This window comes from Crocodylus siamensis, chromosome 11 (genome assembly GCF_052110815.1).
Source record: "Crocodylus siamensis isolate JL-2025a chromosome 11, ASM5211081v1, whole genome shotgun sequence".
In the NCBI taxonomy this organism is placed as follows: domain Eukaryota; kingdom Metazoa; phylum Chordata; order Crocodylia; family Crocodylidae; genus Crocodylus; species Crocodylus siamensis.
The window spans coordinates 8,275,966-8,298,787 of NC_143405.1; the positions used below are offsets into that span (position 1 = coordinate 8,275,966).

The following is a 22,822-nucleotide window of genomic DNA, read 5'->3' on the forward strand; positions in this document are numbered from 1 at the left end:
GGGAGGCCATGCACCCCACTGCTGCACTTCGTAGCTCCCTCCTTCTCCAGTGGTGCCTGGGCCGCATCTCTATGGACCTCAGGCCTCTTGGGACCAGAGCCCTGGTCATTCAGCCTGTGAGAGACCGCTTGCTGGCTCTGCCCGGAGCCTGGCACTGCTTGGAGAGGAAAGGGACAGGGGTTCCTGCATGGATGTTCCCCTATCCCTCCCTCGACTGCCACCAAGCCAGGCTGAGCCTGCTGGAGAGGACTCCTTTTCACCAGGCCCACTACTGAGGGTAACACAAGCAGGTTTTCTCTGCCTCACTTTCCCCATATCTGGACGGTGTGAATCGCTTGTGTTTGTAAAAGGTTTTGACTCTCTCAGAGCATAGATAACGGGTGCCAGGCACTTCTCGTGCATCCACGTTTGTGGGTGCGGATGACGTTTATCCAAGCAAAAGCTAAGACGTGAAGGCACAGGCTTGTAGAGGCACATAGGTGCTCTGCTCCCACAGACATCCAGGGGAGCCCGGCGCGCGTCTACCTTGAACAGTCTTGCCCAAGTGCGCAGGGGGGCTTAAAGCATCTGGGGCCGCCTCAGTGACAACACAACTTCACACTTCTTTTGCACCTTTTCTCCCTGAGGCTCTCCAAGTGCTTAATAAGAATTAATTAAGGAGCCAAAGAGCCCCATGGAGGGAGGAGTTGCAGACCCAGTTATAGACAAGCTGACATGGAGCCGTTAACCCATGACTTACTCAAACAAATCAGCGATGGAGCTAAGAGCTGAGGATGGCTGCCTCCTGGTCGGAGGAGCACAGCACTGGGAAGGGCCTCCTGCTCCACCGTGTCTGGCCCCTGTATTCACAGGCGCCCGCTTCCCAAGGCCTCTGCCATGTCTCCACTTTGAACCCTCACCTCAGTGATGATGCATGATATCCAAAGCACCAAGGCCACCCTCTAACCTGCCCTGGGTGAAAGCCCAGGAGAGGAGGATCCTGCCCCAGCCGCAAAAGGAAAGCAGTTAGTTAATGGATGCTTAGAAGATCCTTGTGCTCAAACCACTCACTCCACCTGCTCAGCCAAAGGTAAAGCACACGTTGGGATCATGCAGCTTCTCTGCATCTCTTGCCCTGAGGATCTACCATTGTGCTGTACTGGCATCCAAGCTGGGAGGAGAGAGGGTTCCCGTTGGGCTGCAGCAAACTGCTTCTTCCCTCCCCAAATGCTCATCCCGTCCGACCGTGTGGCTTGGGAGGACGATTACAATGGATGGGGGAAGGGCAGCAGAGGAGGGCAGAGACCAGCCCGCTGCTGACAGGGATCAGCTTCCATCTGCTCACGGCATTCTTGCCGTGTCGGACCAGTCAGCACTCCCCTTGCTCCCCGCCTGCCATTGTCCAGCACTGAGGTTTGGTGGCATGGGAAGAATTTCAGCCCACGTGACATTGGCCAGACGGATAACGAGAGTCACCGCTTGAGCTGTACTGCAGCTGCCACTTATGCTCTGCACGGACCGGCCGCTCCACCGCCCGTGGCAGGGACCCCGCTGCCAGGAACACGGGACTGGCAGGGGCCTCTCGGGCCACTGAGTCCAGCTCCTGGCACTTGCAGGCAGCATTTGCCCAAGGGTTTCCCCAGAAATGCCACGTCAAACCCTCGTGTACAGCTTGGGCCTCCAGGCAGGCCCTGCCACGCAAACTTTGGAGAAGGCGGAGAGGGATGAGGGTCCTGCTGCTACCCCATGGCACCCTGTGCTCCTTGGAGGCCTGTGCAATGCCTTGGCAGCTGCAGGAGGAGGCTGAGAGGCACCTCTCGGGGCTGTGCTGGGAGGAAGGGGGTGCTGGCTACCAGGTAGCTTTGTCACAGGGGCGGGGGGACAAAGCAGCTCGTTGAAAGCAAATACTGGGAGTTCACTCTCCCTCTCCTGCCAGCCCCTTTCCCAACACAGGGGGGAGCTTCTTCCCCTTGCACACGAGCTGCACTCAGGGATGCGCCTGCACACCTAAGTCCAAGTGAGGAGGTGGGGGCACAGCACGGAGTTGGAGGAGGAGGATGGAGGGCGAGGCAGGCTGCCCGGTGTTTCTTACAGGGAGCTGGGAGGAGGAGGCAAGACTGGCTTTGCTTTTAGCAGCCCTGAAGCTGCGCCACCTTCAGCCCCACGCTCAGGAAGGCTGCGAGGCCCACGGCAGCCGCGGGCGTCCGAGGGCAGGAGCGGGGGGCCGCATCCTCGGCTGGCACAGAGCAGAGCAGCGTCGCCGGGGAATGCTGCAGGCCCCGGGGAAGAGCTGAAGCAGGCTTTGCAGAGACATGCTGTGCTCTGGAGCCCAGCCAGAGACACGGGGCCTGAAAATATAAAAATATAATGAACAAACCTCTAACAACCCCCGCTCCAGTCCCTGCCTTCTCCCTCTGCTGGGTGCTCTGCTCCTTGCTCAGCCTCCCGCTGCTGCTGTGGGGTTATTTTGGTCTGGCAATCTGATCCGCTCCAAGTTTATTTTAGCACCTTGGAGAACTCCCAGGCTGACGGATTCCTGCTCCCGCCACAGATCCCTTTTCATCCTGGGCCCAGCTGGTCTCTCCCACTCCTCTCCAGCCCTTCCCCCAGCTGCACATGACCCTGCACCCCCTGCCACGACAACACGCTCCCCTGGATGGGGGTCTGCTGCCTGGCTGCTGCGCGTCGGATCACTGCCTGCGACAATGCGGGACAGCAAAGTCCTCCCTCCCCGTGACTCACGGACACCCAGAACCCCAGCCGGCATCACCAAGAGGCTTAACAGGATACCCCAGCATCTTCCCCGCTAGCAACCGCCCCACAGTGCTCTGGACACCAACTCCCAGCCCCACGGAGAGGCTAATTTCAGCTTCAGGATTCAAGCTGATCAGCAGAGAAAGCTGCTTGGAGTACCGGGAAGGCGGGCACAGCACATCGCCCTGCTGCCAGGTGGAAATCATGGCAGGAGTGGGGCCTGGGTGCATTAGGATGCGGTTCGGGGGCACCTGTGCACCGAAGAGGGAGGGACGGGAAAGCAGCCAGGGCTCAAACCGATGGGGTCGACCAGGCTTCCTGCCACTTGTTTCCACTGGGCCTCTGAGCCCCGGCTTCGTCTCCGAGACCTTCACACGCCGGAGCTCCGGGTGTCATCTCCCTGCCCGAGCGCGGCCGTCGCCGCGGTGCAAGGATGCTCCGCCACCCGGCAGGGTGAGAAGTGAAGCAGCAGCCAGCGGAAGCTGCCTCGAGGATTTGAATCACGCTCAGGATGTAATGCCCCAAATTAGATATTGACCAGGAGAACAAGGTCAAACGGGCTGGAGCGTGGCGCGAGCTAGGAAAAAATTCAACTCTATTTCATCAGAGCAAGTAGCTGTGTCAGACTCCACTCGCTCGGGGAAGCCAGGCGGATCTTACTGGCGCTGGCTTGGCTTCGGGAGAGAACCCGGGGAGGGGAAGAGTAAAAAGTCTGACAAGGTCACAGGGTCAGGCTCTGGCCTTTGCAGAATGGGATTTCATTTCGAGAAGCCCTTTGGTCTCAATTTTAAAGACTTTGTCTGACACTGGAAACGACACGGCCGCCCAAGAGAGTCTGCGCTGAAAGGAGATATTTGGATTGACCCAAAATACGTTTAAATGTGGCCTTAATGGGGGGTCTTCAGATATTTTCCCTTTCCAGTCCCATTCGGAACAAAGCCAGGTGTCAAAATCTCAAGGTCCATCGCACAATGGAGACCCCCTCCCTCTGCCTAGCTGGTTCTGCTGGAACGCGCCTTTACCCGGTTTGGGTCTCGCTTGCCGATGCCACCTCCGGTAGCGTCCTGCCCAGGAGCCTTGGCACGGCGCTGAATCAGGAGGAAACTGCTTCCCAGAAGCCTCCAGCGCCTGATCTCTACCCTGCATCCCACCAGACTCGACAGGGAGCCTCGGGTCCAGCGCTGCAAGACCAGGGAGCCTGTGTCTGTGCTTCTGCCTGGTCACAGCAGCTGGGAGAAGAGGCAGGAAGGAAGGGACTCGTTCCTGCTCTATCTGGGCTTGGGCTCTGCTCCTCACACCCCCGTGATTATTTCTCCTTGGGTTCATGATTACTCAGCAGCGCTCCAGCCTCTCTGCCATCGGCCTGCCTGATGCTGAGGGGGAGGAAAACCCTCCCTCCCAGGGGCTCTTAGGCCTTATCAACCCTTCCAATGACTCCAAGTTTTTTTCAGATTGGATTTCCCAGTGCCTCCCTGTCCCCTGGCACGTCTCTTGGACATGAGACTCAGCAGCAGGGATACTTTTCACCGGCTCTGTGCGGTGCCGAGCCGCCGCGTCCAAGCCATAGCACGTTATACGCAGCATGCGAATGAGATGCGTTCACTGATACAGAGACATTGTGCTGGGGTGAGGCCTGGAGCAAGGGCCTTCACTGCTCTGTGCCTCCGTTTCCCCAGCTGTAGTGGGTCTAGTGGTACAGCGATCTTTCACAAAGCACCACAAGACCCAAGGCTGAGAAGCTGGGTGCGTGGGAGCTGGGTGCTGAGAGCAGGTGAGCGGCACCCACACATGCACACCCTGGGTTAGCTCACCCCCAGCAGTGCTGGCTGCAGACCGGAGCGAAGGCCGCTGGGGCTACGTGGGGGAAAAAATCTTGGCTCAAGCAAGTGCTCTGGCAGGCCAGGCCTCTAGTCTGGTACCGCGTAAACCAGCACAGCCTGTTCCACGGTGGGGCTCTCAGCAGCCAGACCGGTGCCCGCCCGGGCTTGCCCGCGCGAGCAGGGCGCGTGGACTGCACGCCAACCCTGGCAACGCGCAGGCGAGCCGCCTGCGAGCCAGCGGCCATCCGTACCAGGAGGGGAAGATGGGCACTGCCACTTCGCTTTGCCCAACGATGCAGAGCGACTCAGCGAAGCGCGTCAGAGCGGGGGTCTTGCAGCAAGCCCGGTGGTCCTGGCAGCCTTGGGACAACCCCGGGCGAGCGGTGGGAGCGCTGGCCGTCAGACGAGGGGAGCCGAACGGGCAAGCTTCCCTCAGGCCGCCGCGGCCTCGGCGGGCACGCGCGGGCCGGGCTGAGGCAGAAGCGGGCGGGGAGCGCGTGGCCCCGAAACGGCCCTGAGGGGTTCCCTGCACACAGGCAGGTCGGCCCAGCTCCAGGTCTCCTGACGCCCCCCGCAGCCCGCCAGGAAGACCCCTCCGAGCTAACGAAGCCCGCCGCGGGCCGCGGGTCTGGCCCCGCCCCAGGCCACCGCAGAGCGGCGCCCCGCCGAGCCAGGCGGCGCCGCGAGCCGCGAGCCGCGAGCCGCTCCGGCCTCCGGCTGCTTCTGGCCGGAGCCCCCCGCCGCCGGACTACAGGGCCCGGCATGCCTCGAGGCGCGGAGGAAACGCCCGCCTGCCAGGAGGTTTCGCTCCGGCGCTGCGGCGGAGCGGAGCGGAGCGGAGCGGGGGCGCCGGCCCCGGCCCCGGCCCCGGCCCCGGCCGGCCGCTGCCGCGCCGCGCCTGCCGCAGCGCCGGAGCGGGGCGGGGCGGGGCGGGGCGGGGCCGCCCCCGCGCGCCGAGCCCGAGCCCGAGCCCGAGCCGGAGCCCGAGCCGGCCGGCAGCCCGCGGCGGGGCTCGGCGCGCCGCAGCCGGGCAAACTTGGCGCAAGTTGCGGGCGGCCGCCCCGCCGGGGGAGGGCGCCCCGGCCGCCGCCGCCGGGCCGGGGCTGAGCCTCCGCGCCCGGCGGGCCGCTGAGTGACAGAGCGGCTGAGGAAAAGGACTAAATATATCCGCGGGGGAAAGGAGCGCGGCTATCTCGTCAAGTCAAGACGCCCCCGCCCCCGCCCGGCACCCCCAGCCCAGCAGAGCAGCGCGCCCTTTCATGTGGCGCTTGCGAAGGAGAAGCGAAAGGACGCCCTTTTGCCTCGGGAAGGCAGCCCCGGGGCGGCCGGGATTAACAGCGGGCTTGCCCCGACGCCTCGCCTCTCCTATGGATGTCGGCGCTGAGAGGCTGCCCCGGCGGGAAGAGAGCTGTACCGGCCCCGGCCCCAGATCATTTCAATGCCTCATCTTGCCCAGGGCTGCCGGAGCATCCTAGGTATCGCGCTCGAGTCGTATGCCATGGGCTGCATTCAGAGCATTAGCTGCAAATCCAAAGTTTTCCGGGAAAGCATTGCGGTGATCGAAGTCAAAGCCTCCATCGACCCCGTCCCCACCAACATCGACGAGTCGTCCAGCGTGGTTCTGCGGTACCGGACGCCCCACTTCCGAGCCTCTGCCCAGGTGCTGATACCTCCCATCCCCAAGAAAGAGACCTGGATTGTAGGCTGGATTCAGGCGTGCGGCCACATGGAGTTTTACAATCATTATGGAGAGCAGGGCATGTGAGTATTGCCAGTGGCAGAGAGAGCGCGTGCATGGCAGTGGGGGGTGAGGAGGAAGCCACATTTAACCCATGCAGGATTAGTTTGGGCACTTCTGAAATGAAAACAGCACTTGTTCCCTTTAGAGAGAGAGAACGAGAAGGGCCTGCCGAGGAAGGCCGCTGTCCGCAGCGGGAATGAAGGCAGGCCCTGGCATCGGGCTGGCGAGCCAGGCAAAGGCCACGCCAAGCCGATCAAGGCGACACGGGGCTTCCCGCCCCACGGTAACCCCCGACAGCAGGAGTCCTCCCTGCCCGCTCCCTCCCCGGTCCGTGCTCGCTTTCCATGCTCTGAGTGGGAGGGGGGGCATGCTTTCTGTTAAAGGCTGAAGGGGGGTTGCTTTTTGAGAAATCAGCATGCCAGCGAATGCAGACACTTGTAGCGTGCGGCTGTGGGAAGCCGGGTGCATTGCTGCTGCAGTGTGCTGTCAGCAGGAAGGAGGGCTCGCTGTTACTCCGGCAGCAAATGCGATCTAGCGTGATGTGCTGGATCCTGCTGGCTTTGCCTTGCTGCAGTGGCCTGCTTGCAGGGTCGAGAGCAGCAGGATCCAGCCCCCTAGCCCTTCCTGGGGTGGGGGGGGTGTTTAACCTTTCTGTAACCTTGGGCCGAGGTTAAACGCTGACATCCTCCCCGCTTGTGCTCCCTCTAAGACCAGGAAATGAGACGGGCTGGAGAAGGAGGGCAGAGGGGAAGAAAACAGGTCACCCCCATGCCATGGTGTCGGTAGACAGAGAGCTCGCCCGAAACAAAAAGTCCCATTCAAATGCCACCACCTGGCGGGAAGGGCATTTTTGCACCCCTCCCCTGAGCAAAGGATGCTGTTCCAGGCCTAAGCTCAGCGGTCGACTGAGGCTCCAGCATCTGATCACACAGCTCGCTCAGCTGATGCGTGGCTCGCGGCACCCGATCGTGACTAGTAGCAGCCTCGTGGGGCAGCGGAAGTCTTTCCGCCCAAGAGCCGGCTGCTTTGGGAGGTGGCATTAGGCTGCAGAGCAGCAGATGGGCTGGTAGCTGGACACACTGGGGCTGCCCGGGCCCCGGGTGAGAAAGGATGAAAAGGTCACGTTGGAGCAAGACTGGCTTGCTCATTGCCCAGCTGTGGGCAAGGAATGCAGCCCCGTGGCAAGGGGGGTGGGGGAGACGGAAACATAGCATAGAGCTAGGGAGGAAATAAATGCTGTGACTTAACAGAGAGCCTTCCTGCTAGGTCTGAGCGTCCCTCTGCTACACTCAGCCTCCCAGTAACCTCCCCCCCAGCCCCTTCTAGCAAGCTGCACACAGGCTTTGCTCACACAGGTGCCACAACCTGACATCTCAGACAGAGCGAGCACATGTCTGCAGGCTGGTGCCATGGGGCAGGCAAATGCCAAGGAGCTAGCACAAGTGACAGACTGTTCCCAGCTCCTGCCTCGCTTCCTCACTTGCAGCAGAAAGTGCCGCGGGAGTGAAAACTTTAGCACCTCTCAGCTGAGCCACAGCCAGAGCCAGAGCCAGATCAGGCCGGGGGAGGAGGGGGAATGGATACCACGGATTAATTTTCAGAGCACCCAGAATGGGCGCAGAGCCGGTTTGGTCAGGATGCATGCTGTTGCATGGGGTTTTGCCTGGGCAGAGACAGCAGAGGAGGGCCCAGCAGCAAGAGAACAAGGCAGGGGGAGATACTCAGGAGCCTTAGGTGCCCAGGGGCACCCAACTTCCTTAGGCTAAGCGTGAAAAATCCCAGAAGCAGGAAAACCCACCGGTGCGCGCACGTGCCATTGGGTACTCACTCAGGAAAGCAGAGGAGACTGGGCAGAAGAGTTCTGCTCCCAATTCCCCCGTCAACTCACCACGCGAGCTTGGGCAAGTCACGCAGCTGCCCCATGCCTCAGTTTCCCCCTTCCTGTGAAAGCACTTGGAGAGCTAGAGGAACGGTTCTCCATAAGAGCTGAGGGTTATCATCAGAGCCACCTGGATTAAGCTTGGGGCACTTCTGAGGAACAATGCACTGTCAATCCGGACGCCACGTCTGTTTAGCGATGAAACGGATATTCAGAAGCGCCTCAAGAGTCTGTCTGGTGGGGTCAGCCACAGTTAACGGATTCTTTTTTAAAACCATTGAAACACAATTTGCAAATCAGTTCTCTCTGTTCTTCAGGGGAGTAAAAAATAGATATCTTCTAACACATTAGACTATTATGTCATACATTAAATACATTATTAGACTGGGAGAGCTTTTTGGGGGGTACACACCCCTATATACAGAGAGGGAGGTGGCACAGACATCTGAATGAGAGACAGGCCAGATCCTTGGGTGGGGTAAATGAACGTCTTCCCATTGACTGCTACGGAGTTGCATTGATTTACACCAGCTGACTCTCTGGCCTGAGTAATTCTGCCTGCTGGAGAAGGACAGCAGGAATAAGGTGTTGCAACAGACCATTAAAACAGGTTGTGATAACACGGCATTAAAAAAAAGAAAAAAGTGGCCATCAGCTGGAGCAGTCGACTTCCCCCAGGCCCTGAGGGATTTCTGCTTTTAAACTGCTTCGCTGTTCTGAAATGGGTTGTTACATCCAAGCTGCCCATTGTGCCGAGGCCAGAAACTCGGGAGCAGATGGATCCCTACGTACCGTCAGGAATAGATGGATGTGCGATGCATAGGGAATTGCTCCACACACACACACACACACACACACACACACACACACACACACACACACACACACACACACACACAACACACACACACACACACACACACACACACACACACACACACACACACACACACACACACACACACACACACACACACACACAAAGGGACAACCCCCCAGTTGCTGGGGGGTAGGGTTACATGCCAAAGGTTTTACCCCCAACCCCTATACAAAAAAAAAAAAGATTTGGAAAAAACCTTAGGCACAAAGCTGCTTTTGCTTTGGCGTCTCCCTGCAGAACCAGAACCCGAAGAAAAAGCCACAGTGCGCGAGACCTGGCCCCGTCCTGTGACACCTTTGTGGGTAGGACTCCTGCAGGGCCCAGCTCGGGTATTATTGCTCCCGGTGCCCAGTCCTTCATCCCTCAGATGCCCCCACTGACTGCAGTGAAGAGCAATACTACTCAACGGTAGGGATCAGGAACAGGCTGTGGAAGTCTGGCCTGTGCAAAGCCTGGGGTTTAGTTAGCATGCAGGCTCCTTAGGACGGGGACAGTCTCTGCGCTGTTTGAACAGTGATGGGACCATTCCTCTAGAGATGGACAATGCACTAACAGTGTCCCACTCTTCCCAGGGCAAAGTGCAAGAAGCAGTGCCGACAGGAATAAAGCAGAGAGTGTAAATTAAATTAGGCTTCTCAAATCCTCCGTTAGGAATCAGGAGAAGTTTTCTCTCCGAGACCCACTGAGGGAAAGCTCTGCATAAGAGCTAGGCGTTACTGCAATGTCTCTTTAGGCGGCAGGACAGCTTTCTTTCAAAAGATTGCACCTTCCAAGTCCTACAGCAGGAATACGATGCAGCTCGTTTCTACTAAGAACCTCATTATTAGGGAGAATAAATGCCCAAGACCCCAGGAGGAGAAACATGTTTGGAAACCAGTCTGCTGGAGAGACAGCACCATTTTCACTGGGAATCAAGCCAACAGTGGCTTCCTTACACATTCATGATGGTTTCCTCCAAACCGTAAGAGTGGGGATAGTGCTGCTGCCCTTCCACGAAGTCTTCTCCAAACCTCTCCCTCCTGCACGTCTTGCTCCTTTACCAGGAGCCTGGATGGAATTGCTTTGTGAGACTCAAGTGGACAAGAGGTTCATGGTCAAGGTCAGTTGAAATGGAAGACGTTTGGGATATGGAGAGTAAATCCATAGAAATCCCAATCACAATTACGTCCCTCCTTTGCCAGTGGGGAACGCAGCCTTGGTTGGCCTCACTCACCCCGCAGATCTGACTAGCTGGAGATGCTGGTCAGGACCAGTCCTGTGGGAAGCCCAGGCTGGCTTTATATGGCACCCAAACTGGATCCCTTTGGTGCTGACAGCGGTCAGATTCACAGGCCTGTCTGAAAGGTTAGCTTCAAGCACACATGCCATCCTGCTGGCTGGAAAAGGCTGCCGCCTGCATCGCTTGGATTTGCTGCCACTGCACTTGATATGCTAATCTGACAGCTTCCTGCTGAGTTTGGGGGTGGCTGTCCAGGGGAACCGGGACAAGCTGGGCTCTGGGTCCTCTTGCTAGGGAACAGGAGGAAAAGCCTGAAAGGGAAATGTGGAAGGCCAGAGCCCAGATTAGGGAGGTGCGAGGGGCTGCCAGCCTGGACATTGTTGCCATAAGAGATGAGGTTGCAAAGCCCTCTCCTAGCAGCAGAAGGATCCGGGGAGCAACAGCCTATGTTTCCCTGTCACTAACCCCTGTGACCAGGTGTGATGTGTATGCCCGCATAGGGCTGGCCAGGCTTGAGGCATGAGGCATCTTGCAGTGGGGGTTGCAGTCATCTCCTTCCCACCGATCTGTCTCTCCTGCTCTGCGGCATCCAGTTCAGAGTCCTGCTCTGCAGCACTGCCCTGCCAGACCCCTTGCCCTGCCATGCCTCAGTTTCCCTGCAGACCTCTGCTGATTCATCTCTTCCCTGCCCACAACGTGCTAACTCAGGCCCTGCACAGCAACTCCATCCTGGTAGGACCACTCCTCACAAGATGCTGCAATGATTTAAGTAAATCAGGATTGTAGTAGAGATGATGTCTTTTATTAGACCAAGAAGGCTTTTGCAAAAAAAATTCTTTAATTGCAAGCTTTTGGGCACAAACACTCTTCAGCAGGCATCAGGTTATTTGCATCGTTACAGATCCTTGCAGGAGGTGAGAGACTTCATACCAGCTATGAACCGACTGCCCGGAGGAGTTTTCCATGTATTGACTCCTCCGTGAAGTCCTATGAAATATGAATTTGCATTTCTACCCAGGAGAGCTTTTACAATCTTTTCTCCAATGCCTGATGAAGGGTGTTTGTGCCTGAAAGCTTCCAATGAAAGAATTTTTTTTGCAAAAATCTTGATGGTCTACTAAAAGGTATCATCTCCACTACGAGCCCTGATTGCCTTTTCCTCTAGACCAGGGGCGGGCAATTCTTTTGGGCAGAGGACCACTTATTGAGTTTTGGCAAGCCATTGAGGGCTGCATGACAGGCAGCCAGCGAGAGATAAATATTAATTTTTAAAATTTTTTAGGGGCCCAGAACAGCCTGGCAGGCCACATTTTGCCCACCTCTGCTCTAGACCAATACAGCTACAACCTGGAACCTGCCACAGCGATTCAGTGGCTTTGAGATGCTTGCAAATTATCCATCTGGCATTAAGTAGGTATCCCCCCCCCGACTACCATTTCCATGGCAGCATCAGCTTGACTGTGTCCCCGCACCCTGTGGCCAGGGTAGACCGAGGCAGCTTTGCATTGGGTTCCCAGCTCCCACAGTAGCTCACGTCCCAGCCCTGTGGTGACACAGCGGCCGGCTCAGTGCAGTGAGCATGTCCATCACGGATAGGACCCCCCCAGGAGACCATCATGCCTCGGCCCCCGGCCTCAGCCAGGCTGAGCATCGGCAGTTATCTGAATGGAAAGTAATCCTAAACCATCTGCTGAAGGGCAGGAAAGGGTGCCCATATGCCATTTCAGAGATGAGCCCAAGCAGCGAGGACTAAAACTGCTGCTGTCTAGTGTGACCTCTGATTCATCTCTCCTTGGAGGGCTGAGTTCATTCAAAATCCCCAGAGCTTTTCTCTCCTCTCAGCCCTGGTGCAGGAGCACGGGGGTGAAGGAGAGAAATAACTCCTGGCTGCTGTCTGTTTGAGATGATACAATATGAATCCATCTCCCCTGTAGATGAGGGGGTTATGACTGGAGGCTGTTTAGGGGCTTTCCTTCTCATGGCCTCAGGGAAAAATCCTCTCTCAGGGAAAGGACTCCCTCTGCCTGCTGCCTCTAGGCTCAGGAGGAGAAGACCTGCAGACGCCGCGGCATTTTTGCAGCCAGGAAAAGCCAGCTGTGATCAAATCCAGCCAGTCCTGAGGCTCTGCAGACTTCCAAAATCATTTAGGCCTTCATCTTTAGAAGCAATGTGCAGTTTTTAAGTACCCAGCTGGGACATTGTCTGATTTCCAGAGCACCCACTCCCTTGAAATTAGCACCCAGTAGAGCACGCGGCATGGCGGAGCCACTTGTGAAGGCCCTGACGGTCAAGATTGGTATCCTCAATTAATACTTAATTGGGTTTACTTTTGTTGCATTGGCCATTCTGCAAGCCCCCCACAAATTTGACTTCTCTCTCTCTCCCCTGACCAGCAGCCACCCAGTACAAGGCCTGCTGCAGCCCTGGGAGGGCGGGTGGGATGTTAGCCAAGGAAACCAGGAGAAGCTTATAATACAATAGAGAAAATCCTGTAAGATATCAGAGTAAAAAAAAAAAATCTAATGCAAAATAATGAAAGAACCTGTGCAGGTCCATGCACACACTAAGTCACCCTCAGTCCAGTCAAGGAAGGGAACTTGCATTATCTTATTTGTTCGCATACCACATTCACGTTTCCCACCCCCCAACAAATAGCTATCGAAAACTGGGGTGTATGTCTTAAACGATGGAACAATTTAATTAAAAGCAAAATTACCCTCCCCCTCCAGGTTTCCTTCTGTCCCAAAATGAGGTGCTTATTTTATCTCGGGAGGCGGTATGGTATGCGCGTAGATACATTACTCCTAATTTAAGGGGGAGGGAGGACTGAGCTAAGGAGAGTGTTGATGACTTGCCCAGTCAGTGTCAGAGCGTGGCTTAGAAAGTTGACTCCCGGCTGCCTCGGCTTCTCAGATTTAACTCAAGGGGTTTTTTTTTTTTAAACAGTGCGAGGCAGGACATGTGCCTAGTGACAAGGAACACACAGACAGTATTATATCAGCAAGCGTGCAGCGTACAAAGCAGCTTCAGCCTAGTTGGCCCCATTTTGATACAAATGACTCTACAACCCACTTCAAATTCAAAGCCCCGTTGGAGCTTGCGGTCCAACAAAGCAGATGCATTTAAACTTTGGGAAACATGGCTGTTCATTGAATGCCCTGTTCATTGGATGTTTGACTCCTCTTCCCCAACACTTGCCACTTAGAGAGGTCGTGAAAACTCACAGTGCCTTGTGTTGCTCCAGAAACCATTGTTACCATACTGTCTCCACTAAAATGCTCACCCCAGCGTGTAGCAGCTGAATTCAGAGGAAAGGGGCACGTTGTATGCGACGACACACGGTATAGACAGAAGATGCAGGGAACTGCAGTCAGAGCTGCCCTGCCCCTAAGCCATCCCTTAAAAATCCAGCCCTGTGACTGTCTGCACTAATTAATTAATTCATTATCCACAATTCTTTGTTGGCTCTGACAGGTCGAGCTGGGAGCTCCCGGACCTGCTAGATGGCAAGATCCAGGCCATAAGCGACTCAGACGGTGTGAACTACCCCTGGTACGGAAACACCACAGAGACCTGTACCATTGTGGGTCCGACAAGGAAGGAGTCCAAGTTCAACATCAGCATGAACGACAACTTCTACCCGAGCGTCACATGGGCCGTGCCCGTGAGCGAGAGCAATGTGACAAAACTCACGAGCATCTACCGGGATCAGAGCTTCACCACCTGGCTGGTGGCCATGAACACGACCACCAACGAGACGGTCACCCTGCAGACGATCAAGTGGCGCATGAAGCTGGGCATCGAGGTGAATCCCAGCAGACCTCTGGGGCAGCGTGCCAAGCTGCAGGAGCCCTCTGCTCAAGAGCAGCCCCAGGTCCTTAGCAGGAATGAGCCAATACCACCCAGTGCCCTTGTCAAACCCAATGCCAATGATGCTCAGGTACTCATGTGGAGGCCAAAGGACGGACCACCACTGGTGGTGATACCTCCAAAACATCGGTCCTAGCAGCCTGGCGTCGTGGCACCAGAAGGGAGAACAGAACCACTTCTATTTTAAACGTGTACGCATATAACCTAAGCAAAACCAAGATGCACTTTGTATTCATTCAACAGAAATGCAACCATTCTACCTTCTCCCATTGGGACGGATCTCACTGTGCTAAAGCTAGAGAGGAGACCCCTGCTGAAGGGTCTGTCTCATCACTGGATTCCTACAGGAAGAAACCAACTGGACTTGATTTCCAGGCCCGTAGCTTTCTTTTCTTCCCTCTTTTCATTACCGTTTGAACTTCAGTGTCATTAGCTCACCCAGATTGTCCAGAACAAAGGAAGATTTTTATTTTAGTTCATTTGGTGGAAAGAGCTTTTTTTTTTGCCCCCCCACACCCCGCCCTCTTTTGTGGAGAATGAAGCAAGCTCCTGGAGCAAAAAGCCGACTATTTATTTATGAGGAGGATTATTTTTTAAAGTTATAAAAGGTTCTGAGTTGCATACCCAAGTCATGCGGCCTTATGTAGACTTTGCTTTGCATTGCCAAACTTTTGCCTTAAAGCTATGTTTGAAAGAAAACCAACAAAACAGACAAGCAACAACAAAAAAACCCCAACCAACCCCCCCAGGCAGAATCTCTTGTCTACAGAATTTCAGGGAGGGGCAGGGAGACACGTTGGAACAAGGGGTAGATGGTCCATAGGTCAAAGGGAGAGGGGGAAAGGGTACGATCGTGGCAGACACATGATTCAGATGAAAACTTTCCTGATTTTATGTATGGATCAAGGAAACCTGGAAATAAACCCTGCTCAAAAGCCATTGTTTTCCTCCGGTAGCAGAAAGGGAGCTTATGTTTTGCACAGGGTTGCAATGCAAGTACCAAAGCTTGTATAGACATGGCTATGGGTGCGAGGTGCTGGGTTTCTCCCTGCTTGGTAGAAAGTTAGTCCAGGCCTTATACTCCTTACGCCATCCAGTCAGCACCTCTCAGCATTAGAAGAGGGAGCCATCGAACGGGTGGGGACAACGGGAGACGGGACACTCGACGGGGAAGACGGGGTTGTTCGGCCTGGTCTGCCTCGAGTGGATGAAAACGTCAGGCTCCCTCGCGAGCCCGCGGGCTGCCTCTTCCATGGCAGAGCAGCGGAGGGGTCACACACATGCTGCAGGGGATGCGGGGTCCCTTTCTGCCGTCATTTACTCCTGGCAAAAGGGCAGTAAAAGGAGCAGGGGTGGAAGGATCCTGCTGAAGTCATTGGAGCTGCATGGCTATAAACAAGGGCAGATTTTACCTATTAGCATCTATCTGGCAATGTCCATAATTCAGGAAGAGCCTTACCTCTAAAAAAAAAAAACAAAAAACAAAAAACCCAAAACCCCGAACAAACAAAAAACCATTCAGAAAACACCTGTCCTATGCACTGAAGAGAGTCACTTCTGACTGTCACTTCAGACCTCAGCTAGGCTCAGAGACAACCAGCCTCCAGAACGGGCTCAGGATCGGCTTCCCCATCAGGTTATAAATGGGGTGCAAGATGGTGCTGAGGCTGTCTGGTTAGGGTGGGAGCACCCACGTGCCAGGAGACTGCATGCAAGAAGGTGCCGAAAATGCGAGCGTCGGAGGGGAGGATGCGAAAGGAAGGACGGTCTGCTTAGAGCAGACGTCTGGGCCTTAAATTGTGAGGGCGGGAGGGCGGGGGTGTTTAGACAGCCACAGAGATAACCACAGCGACGTCTCAAAAAGGAGAAGGCCTTCAAAGAGCATTGAAAGGAAAGGGCTGGGAGATGAAGGCAAGTTCATAAGCAGGGAAACCCATAGCATGGTCCAGAGGACAGGGAGCAAGAGACCTGCTTTCTGGTTCCAGCTCTTACAGTCTGGAGCCAGGCAAGGCGCTTCCCCTCTCCTCTGCCCCTGTGCCCATACTCAGAAGGTGACAACTCTTCCTTTCATTTGTGGATGGCCTGGACAGCCAGGGACGAGGGGCACAGCCGTGCCGTACACCTGCCAGGTCCCTGCTCAGCTGGTCCATACAAGTCTTCCCATTCCTCCGCTCCCGAACTGACATTTCCCTTCTGGCTTCGCTACTCCCGTTCTCCATGCACGATCCTTAGAGCTGAACAGCACAGCCCCTTGCAGCCTGCCAGGTTGCTCCCATCTTTGCACTCAGACAACTGACTTGGGCAACATGCTTGGGACACCCCCTCCTCCCCCTGCACCTCGAGTCCAAAACCTCCAAAGGCTGCTTCCAAGACTGAGCCTCACGCTCGAAAATGGCACAGGGAAGCATTTGCCAGCACAGAGGGACCCTTTGCTCCTAGTAGTCAAGGGGTTGCTGGCCATTCGCCCAGGGAAATGCTCCTTTGAGGCACAGAGCTGGTCCTTAGAAGCCATTTGCAGATGATACGGGTGGATCTAGCCCAATGGCCAAGGAAGGCTCAGGTCTAGGCTCGAGGTCTATGGAGAGTGATGATGACCCAATCTCACGAGACAGTCCTCGTTTTCAACAGTAACCATCTCTCCCATTAAGCTCCCATTTCTTATGCCCAGTTGGCTCCTACCTATAGCTTAGCCTATACAGACCCCTAAGTCCAGACTGCAGCCGCTCCCATGCTACGCGGGTGGCAGACAACGTGCAGCTAGATATCAGGGAACGTTTTACACCCGTCCCTGCGGGGGCCTAGCTGCCGACAGTCATGCAGCACAGGTCTGGTCCGCTTCAAAGAGCCTCCCGTTGGGTGGCAGCGGTGGGCTGCTCTGGCATTTATTCTGAGCCTGTCTTGGAGGCGCTAAGTGTTGGCCAATGCCTCTGGCATCAGTATGGATTGCAGGTTTTCAGCGCTTCTATAAACAAGTCAGACCCAATTGTCTTAATGAGCTGTCTAAGCAACAACTTCTCCCTACTCAGCACAAGTCACATTCGGAGAGGGGGTGGGGGAGCCCGGTCTCATTTCGTAACACTGGATGTGATCTCCGGGTGCATCAGATAAGCCTCATTCCTCACTCCCACAGCCCATCCCCAGCTTGCAGGATTGGAGGCACCCATGTCACTTGATGGAAGCCTTCTTTGCTAAATCACCTTGTTGCACTGAGATCTGGCTGAGCAGTAAATACGAGCATCACATTTTACATCAGGGCCGGGGCTGCTATGACCTCCCCTAACCACGTCCTCCATCCCCTTTCCTTCTTGGAAACGTGCCCCCCTCCTCCCTTGGTGCTGCTGAGCTCCGGGGTAGAGCCAGGACACGGCCTGGCAAAGGCTTCATGCTTTGCAATTAAAAGCGGTGGTTTTCTAAGGCTGTTTCATTACAGAAAGTGCTGAGGACAGATTGATCGAACACAAAGGGGACGGCGGCTGGAAATGACAAGTGCTATAGACTCCACTATTTGTATGGCTGGTTAATAACTAAATAGTGGTATAATCAGAGTGGGGATTAATACCATTTAGCAACCCAGCTGGGACTCAAGTGCCTGGGGATCCAGGCTGTTATAGTCGACAGAGGTGAACGCGCTCCCTCTCCATTAGGCCACACTGTAGTCAAGCCACGTCTGGGAAGGTGCGAGGGAGGCACCAGCCGCCTGTTGCTGGCTACGTGGTTTCATGCAGTCCTGGGTTCAAAGCAGGCTCATGAGAGCAGCGGGGCTGGCAGTCGCGTGCCCCGACTTGTCACGTGTGGGCAACTTACCTCCCTCAGCCACCGCGCAGGCTGACGTCCTGTGCTGCAAGTGGTCTCTGCCGCAGGGCAGGAGGGCGCTGCCTTGGCCAGGTGATGACCTTCACAATAACCTTCCTTCTCCAACATGCCCAAGGGAGGCAGGGCTTCACATGGGCGAGTGAACGAGCGTCCTGTGCGGTCAGCGAAACCCCGATTCCAGTCCTCACTTCCCACCACCATTCAATGCACCAACCAGCATGGCTAGAGGCATGGGCAGCCCAACAAAGCCTCCAAAGCCACCAAGCAACAGTAGGGAAGGACAGAGAGAAAAGTCTGAGTGCTCCTGGGGACAGGGGAGTTACCCGAGACCCTGCGCTGGTCGTCTTTTAGCAACTCGGCCGCAGCAATAAGAACTGTCCTCGGGCTTGCAGAGACACTGTGAAAACCAACCCAAGAGGTACCAAGTCCGGATATGTACCGAGCGGTGGAAACACAAACCCTGCTTTTATAATGGAGAGAAATAAAGCAGAGTTTTCATACAGGTCTGCCTGGAGTGGGCTGGATTTCTTTTATGGCCTACCAGTGAGAGGGGGGTTTGCCTTGGGGCTCCCGGCCTCTCCACAAACTGTGCGCCCCGCTTACAGCCTACGCGCTGTTTGCGTCTGTGTTTCCAGCCCTCGACAAAGCGCCAGACACATTGTGGGGAGCGGCTGCTCCAACCAAAATATATAGGTCAGCCTCCTGCTCTCTGCTACGGATTATCAGGCCGATCTGTGCCTTGCAACAGAAGAGCTGCCAGGCTCATCTAGTCAGGAGACGGGTAGACACCAGCTGAGCTTCCCCATGATCTGGTTTTCTGACACGGTTTCCCGACTGGGCAAAAGGCTTGCCAGACTTTCTGCCCATAAATACTGCACCACGACGTGAGAGACTCTCCCCTTACTCAGCCACCAGTCCCTCCCTTGTGCACCTTAAACCATCTCATTTGGAGAACAACCCCAGGGCTTTGAAGGGCATCACCTCAAACCACAGGAGTAACATTCAGCTGCTTCGTCCTGCCCCGGCTCTCTGATTTCTCCCCTTCGGGCACGCTTCACGTTGCTTGCCAAGAAGAAAGTCAGCGTCCAAAGACATGTCAAGGAGGGGGCTGGGGAATAGGCCAACCCTGCCCCCCGGGGCAGAGTTATGAGTGGGGCTCTTGGTGGCACCTCCGTGGGTGCAGATGCTTCCTTTCGGCACCCCGCTTGTTGTGCAGGGGCCTCCCCCCATCCTCCTGCCTCACTGGTTTTGCCCACCAGAAATGCACTTTCTCCTCCAGTTTTCGCTTCTTCTATTTCCAAAGTGCCTCTGCCTCACCAAAAGTGTCAGGGCAGGTATCTCAGATTTGGGTGGAGGAGAAGAGGAAAGGGAGGAAAAGAGACAGCAGTCAATTTCTAGCTGTTTGGGGCGACACACACGCAAGCTGCTCAAGGTCTCTGGGCACTTACCGCCTGCCTGGAAGAGTCCAGGTGCTTCCCTCCACGGATCAGAAAGGAGAAGCAGAAAACACTGGGGAACGCACTGCTCATCCCTTAAGCCCCATTCTCCATCCCCCATCCCCACTCTCTCTTTGCTGAGGGTGGAAAGCCTCATTGTAAGACAACTGGAGGTCCCCAAGAGCCAGCCACCATCCACTGGTGACCACTGTGACTAGGAGGGACATGCCAATGGCTGGGCCAGAGCTCGTCTTGCTGCCGGGCTAGATGAAAATGCAGGTCAACAAGGCCAGTCTGGCCCATGACCTTGGAGAAGCAAAGGCTTTGAGGAGGACCTGTTTGTGCCAAGCTGGTGGGCCCCCTTTCAACAACTGATGCAAAGATCAGCAGATCCTGCAAGGGCACCACTGCAGATGCCGGAGGACTGAGTCAGTCCCACCCAGATCAGGGGCCTACTGTCACCCTGATCTTTCAACATCTCACGAATTTCTGCTGAGGTCACTGCCGAAAAACAACCATGCTACCAGAGAGGCTCTTATGCCTCATCATGTGGCCAGGCACAGTGATGGAGAAAGGGGAACTTCAACCGCCCCCAACCAGGAGCCTGTAGACAAAGCTGGATCCACTACAGACTTTCTGCAGGCGCCTCCGGTCGCAGCGACAGACACTAGCCCTCTCCCCAGCCCATACAGCAAGTGTGGAAGCAGGGAGCTTCGCTTCAGATCCGCAGAGGTTTGCGTGTCTCTGGCTCATCATTTCACAGCCTGGTTATTCAGTGGAGAGAAATGCATCACGTTCAGTTCCTTGCAGAAATGTTCTACGGGCCTGTTTTGGGGGGATTTCCATCTGCTGTCACAGCGCAGGTGTCGCTGCTTGTCTTCCTGCAGAGGTTGCTCCAATTCCCTGCAGTTCTTCAGGTCTAAAGCAAACGGCCCAGACACAGGGCGTGAAACGCAGAAGCATCGCTTTGTTTCTCCTTTTTTAAAGGCAGCCTGCTCCAGATGTGCAATGCTCTGCACACAGAATGAGAACACAGCTGCATCAACAGCTCAGACCCCAGTTTCCACAGCAAGCCCATGTCACACCGCTTGCAACTTGCCCACCGAAGCCGGCACAGAGCTTGGTCTCGAGTCGTGCCACTTTCAGCAACCATGAAAAACCCACTAGGCCTTGCGATGATGACATGAAGTTTCATAGTTTCATGGTGCTTAGGGTCAGAAGGGACCTAAACAGATCATCAGGTCCGACCCCCTGCCCCGGGCAGGAATGAGTGCCGGGGTCACAATACCCCAGCCAAATATCTATACAGTCTCCTCCTGAAAAACCCCAAGGTAGCAGAGCGCACCAGCTCCCTTAGGAGTCCCCGACCAGCTCAGGTTCGCTGACGAGGCAGGTTTGAATTCCAGGTAATTCATAGCCAGTGAGTACCTTGTTAACATCCTTGCTCCTCCCAATAGCCAGGGCAATGAGGGGTTTAATGCCAGTGTTTGACTTGGGGAGGTTTTCTTAACCTTGTTTGAATGCAACCCTTTGGGCATGTCCAAGTCCTTAAAGGGTAGCGGGCAGAACCCCAGATACCCAGTGCGGACAGACTACCACTGCCCACTTACCTGCCCTTGTGGCAGGGTTAGTCTCTTTTGCTGTACTGCAAACCCTGGAGAGACGGGCACAGAGACAGAGAGCTCTGGCGGGAATTTCCTTCCCAAAAGTAAGTGCCTGCTGTCCACGACGGGGGAAAGAAAGGTCTGTGCAGCACCTGTAGCATCACCACTCCAGCTCCGGCAAGGACTTCTGGCTGCAAGGCAAAGGCAGAGATTTAAGACCTCACAGAGCTGCCAACATGCCCCAGGGCTCCACTACAGGAAGGCAATATGTATCCTGCCCCCAGACTCTCCATTACAGGGAGAAGGAACTGGAGGCCAGCGGAGCTCTTGTGGCCCAGTGCAAGCACGGGGGGGCCCAGCAGTGACAGAAGAGGCCCTTCCACACCTGGGGGGATTGCAAGACCCATGAGTGGCCCTCCCCGCTTGTCTGGACTCACAGGAGCTGGGACACTGGTGAGACATAGTTCAGAAGGGGAATTTCTCCCCACATCCTGGCAGGGCTTGGGGTTTCCCCTGGGGTGATACTACCATGCTCCTCCAGGCACTCTTCGCCTCCCCACTCCTCAAGCTCCTGTCCCCCACTCCCAGAGGAGCAGACTCACCACAGCCTCTTGAGTCCCCCGTCCAGGACCCTGTAATTTACTGCAATTAAAACAGAGAGGAACCTGGCCCTGAGGTGGGGGGAGGAAAAGCCTCTTCCACCTCGGGGGAGCTGGCGAGTCTGCGGCTGCCCCTTTCCGGCTCCTACCGCAGAGCTCGGCGTAGAGCCGAGCAGCTGCAATCCCAGGGAGACTGCACGGAGGTTCCTGCTAACGACCGTGCCCGTTCCCACCACCCTATGCAGAAGCCCGCATCCCACCGGGAGCAACATCCGCCTGAAACCAAACCTTGCCACATCTTGGGGTGGCAAAGGGGGCCCTTGTAATGCTCAATCACAGCTGCTTATACTACTCTGAGCTGCTGCACCCTCCCATGCACCACTTGACACGTATCTAGCCAGGAGAGCACCCCAAGCTCACGTGGGATTGCACATATTGCTGGGGATAAGGAACTGGGCAGGATGTGCGAGGACGGTGGGGGAAGGACCTGAATTAAAAAAACCTCGTCAAGAACACACACCAGACACAGCCTGATGAACCTAGCCCCGACCTGATGAACCTAGCCCCGAGCCTTTCAACCACAGCCAGGAACAGGCTAGCTGGAACCACGTACCAGGAGGGACATAGTTTGCCTCCATGCCCCCAGCACTGCTGCTTCATCACCCTGTACAAAGCAGTGTTGCCACCAGGCCCTGATTTGAGGACACAGGTGAAGGCCCCCAGCCCTTGCTGCTATGAGGAGCTGAAAACCCCAGGGCAGGAGCTCCCAGCCACGCGTCCGAGGGCAAGGGAAGACTAAGGAAGCTGAACAGCATCCAGGGGCTTTGCTAAAGCCACACAGTTGTATCAGCCGGTTGCCTGGCACAAGCGCAGCAACCCACCCAATGAACCACGCTGGGCTCGATGCTGTCGAGGCCCTTGGGAGCAGGGACAAGGGGGCAGCAGCTCTCTGCCTCCCAGGAGTTGTGCTAAGAGGCGGCATGGTGCCAAAATCTCAAGCTCCAGCTCTCCAGAAACAGATAGCGCAGGAGGAGAGCTGTCAGAGGAGGAGGAAGATGAGCAGTGCCAGCATATTAGCACAGGGCTAAGGGAGGCTTCCACACTTCTCACTGTCCCCCCACCCACCACTTCGGAGGAGTTCAGCCTGGAAATCTTTTCTCTATTTTGCTTTGGGCTTCCCAAGTCTCTCCAAGGTTTGACAACAATGTTGGGAATCTCTGGTCAAGGT

General features: G+C 55.8%; 1 protein-coding gene across 1 annotated transcript; it reads left to right on the plus strand.

Moving 5' to 3' along the window:
• The first annotated feature begins 5,679 nt into the window (after positions 1-5,679).
• Positions 5,680-18,461, plus strand: FAM78A (family with sequence similarity 78 member A). Its single transcript, XM_090022452.1, has 2 exons — positions 5,680-6,314; positions 13,747-18,461. Exons 1-2 carry the CDS (start codon positions 5,992-5,994, stop codon positions 14,276-14,278), a joined length of 855 nt encoding a protein of 284 aa, XP_089878578.1. The 5' UTR covers positions 5,680-5,991; the 3' UTR covers positions 14,279-18,461.
• Positions 18,462-22,822: the final 4,361 nt, after the last annotated feature.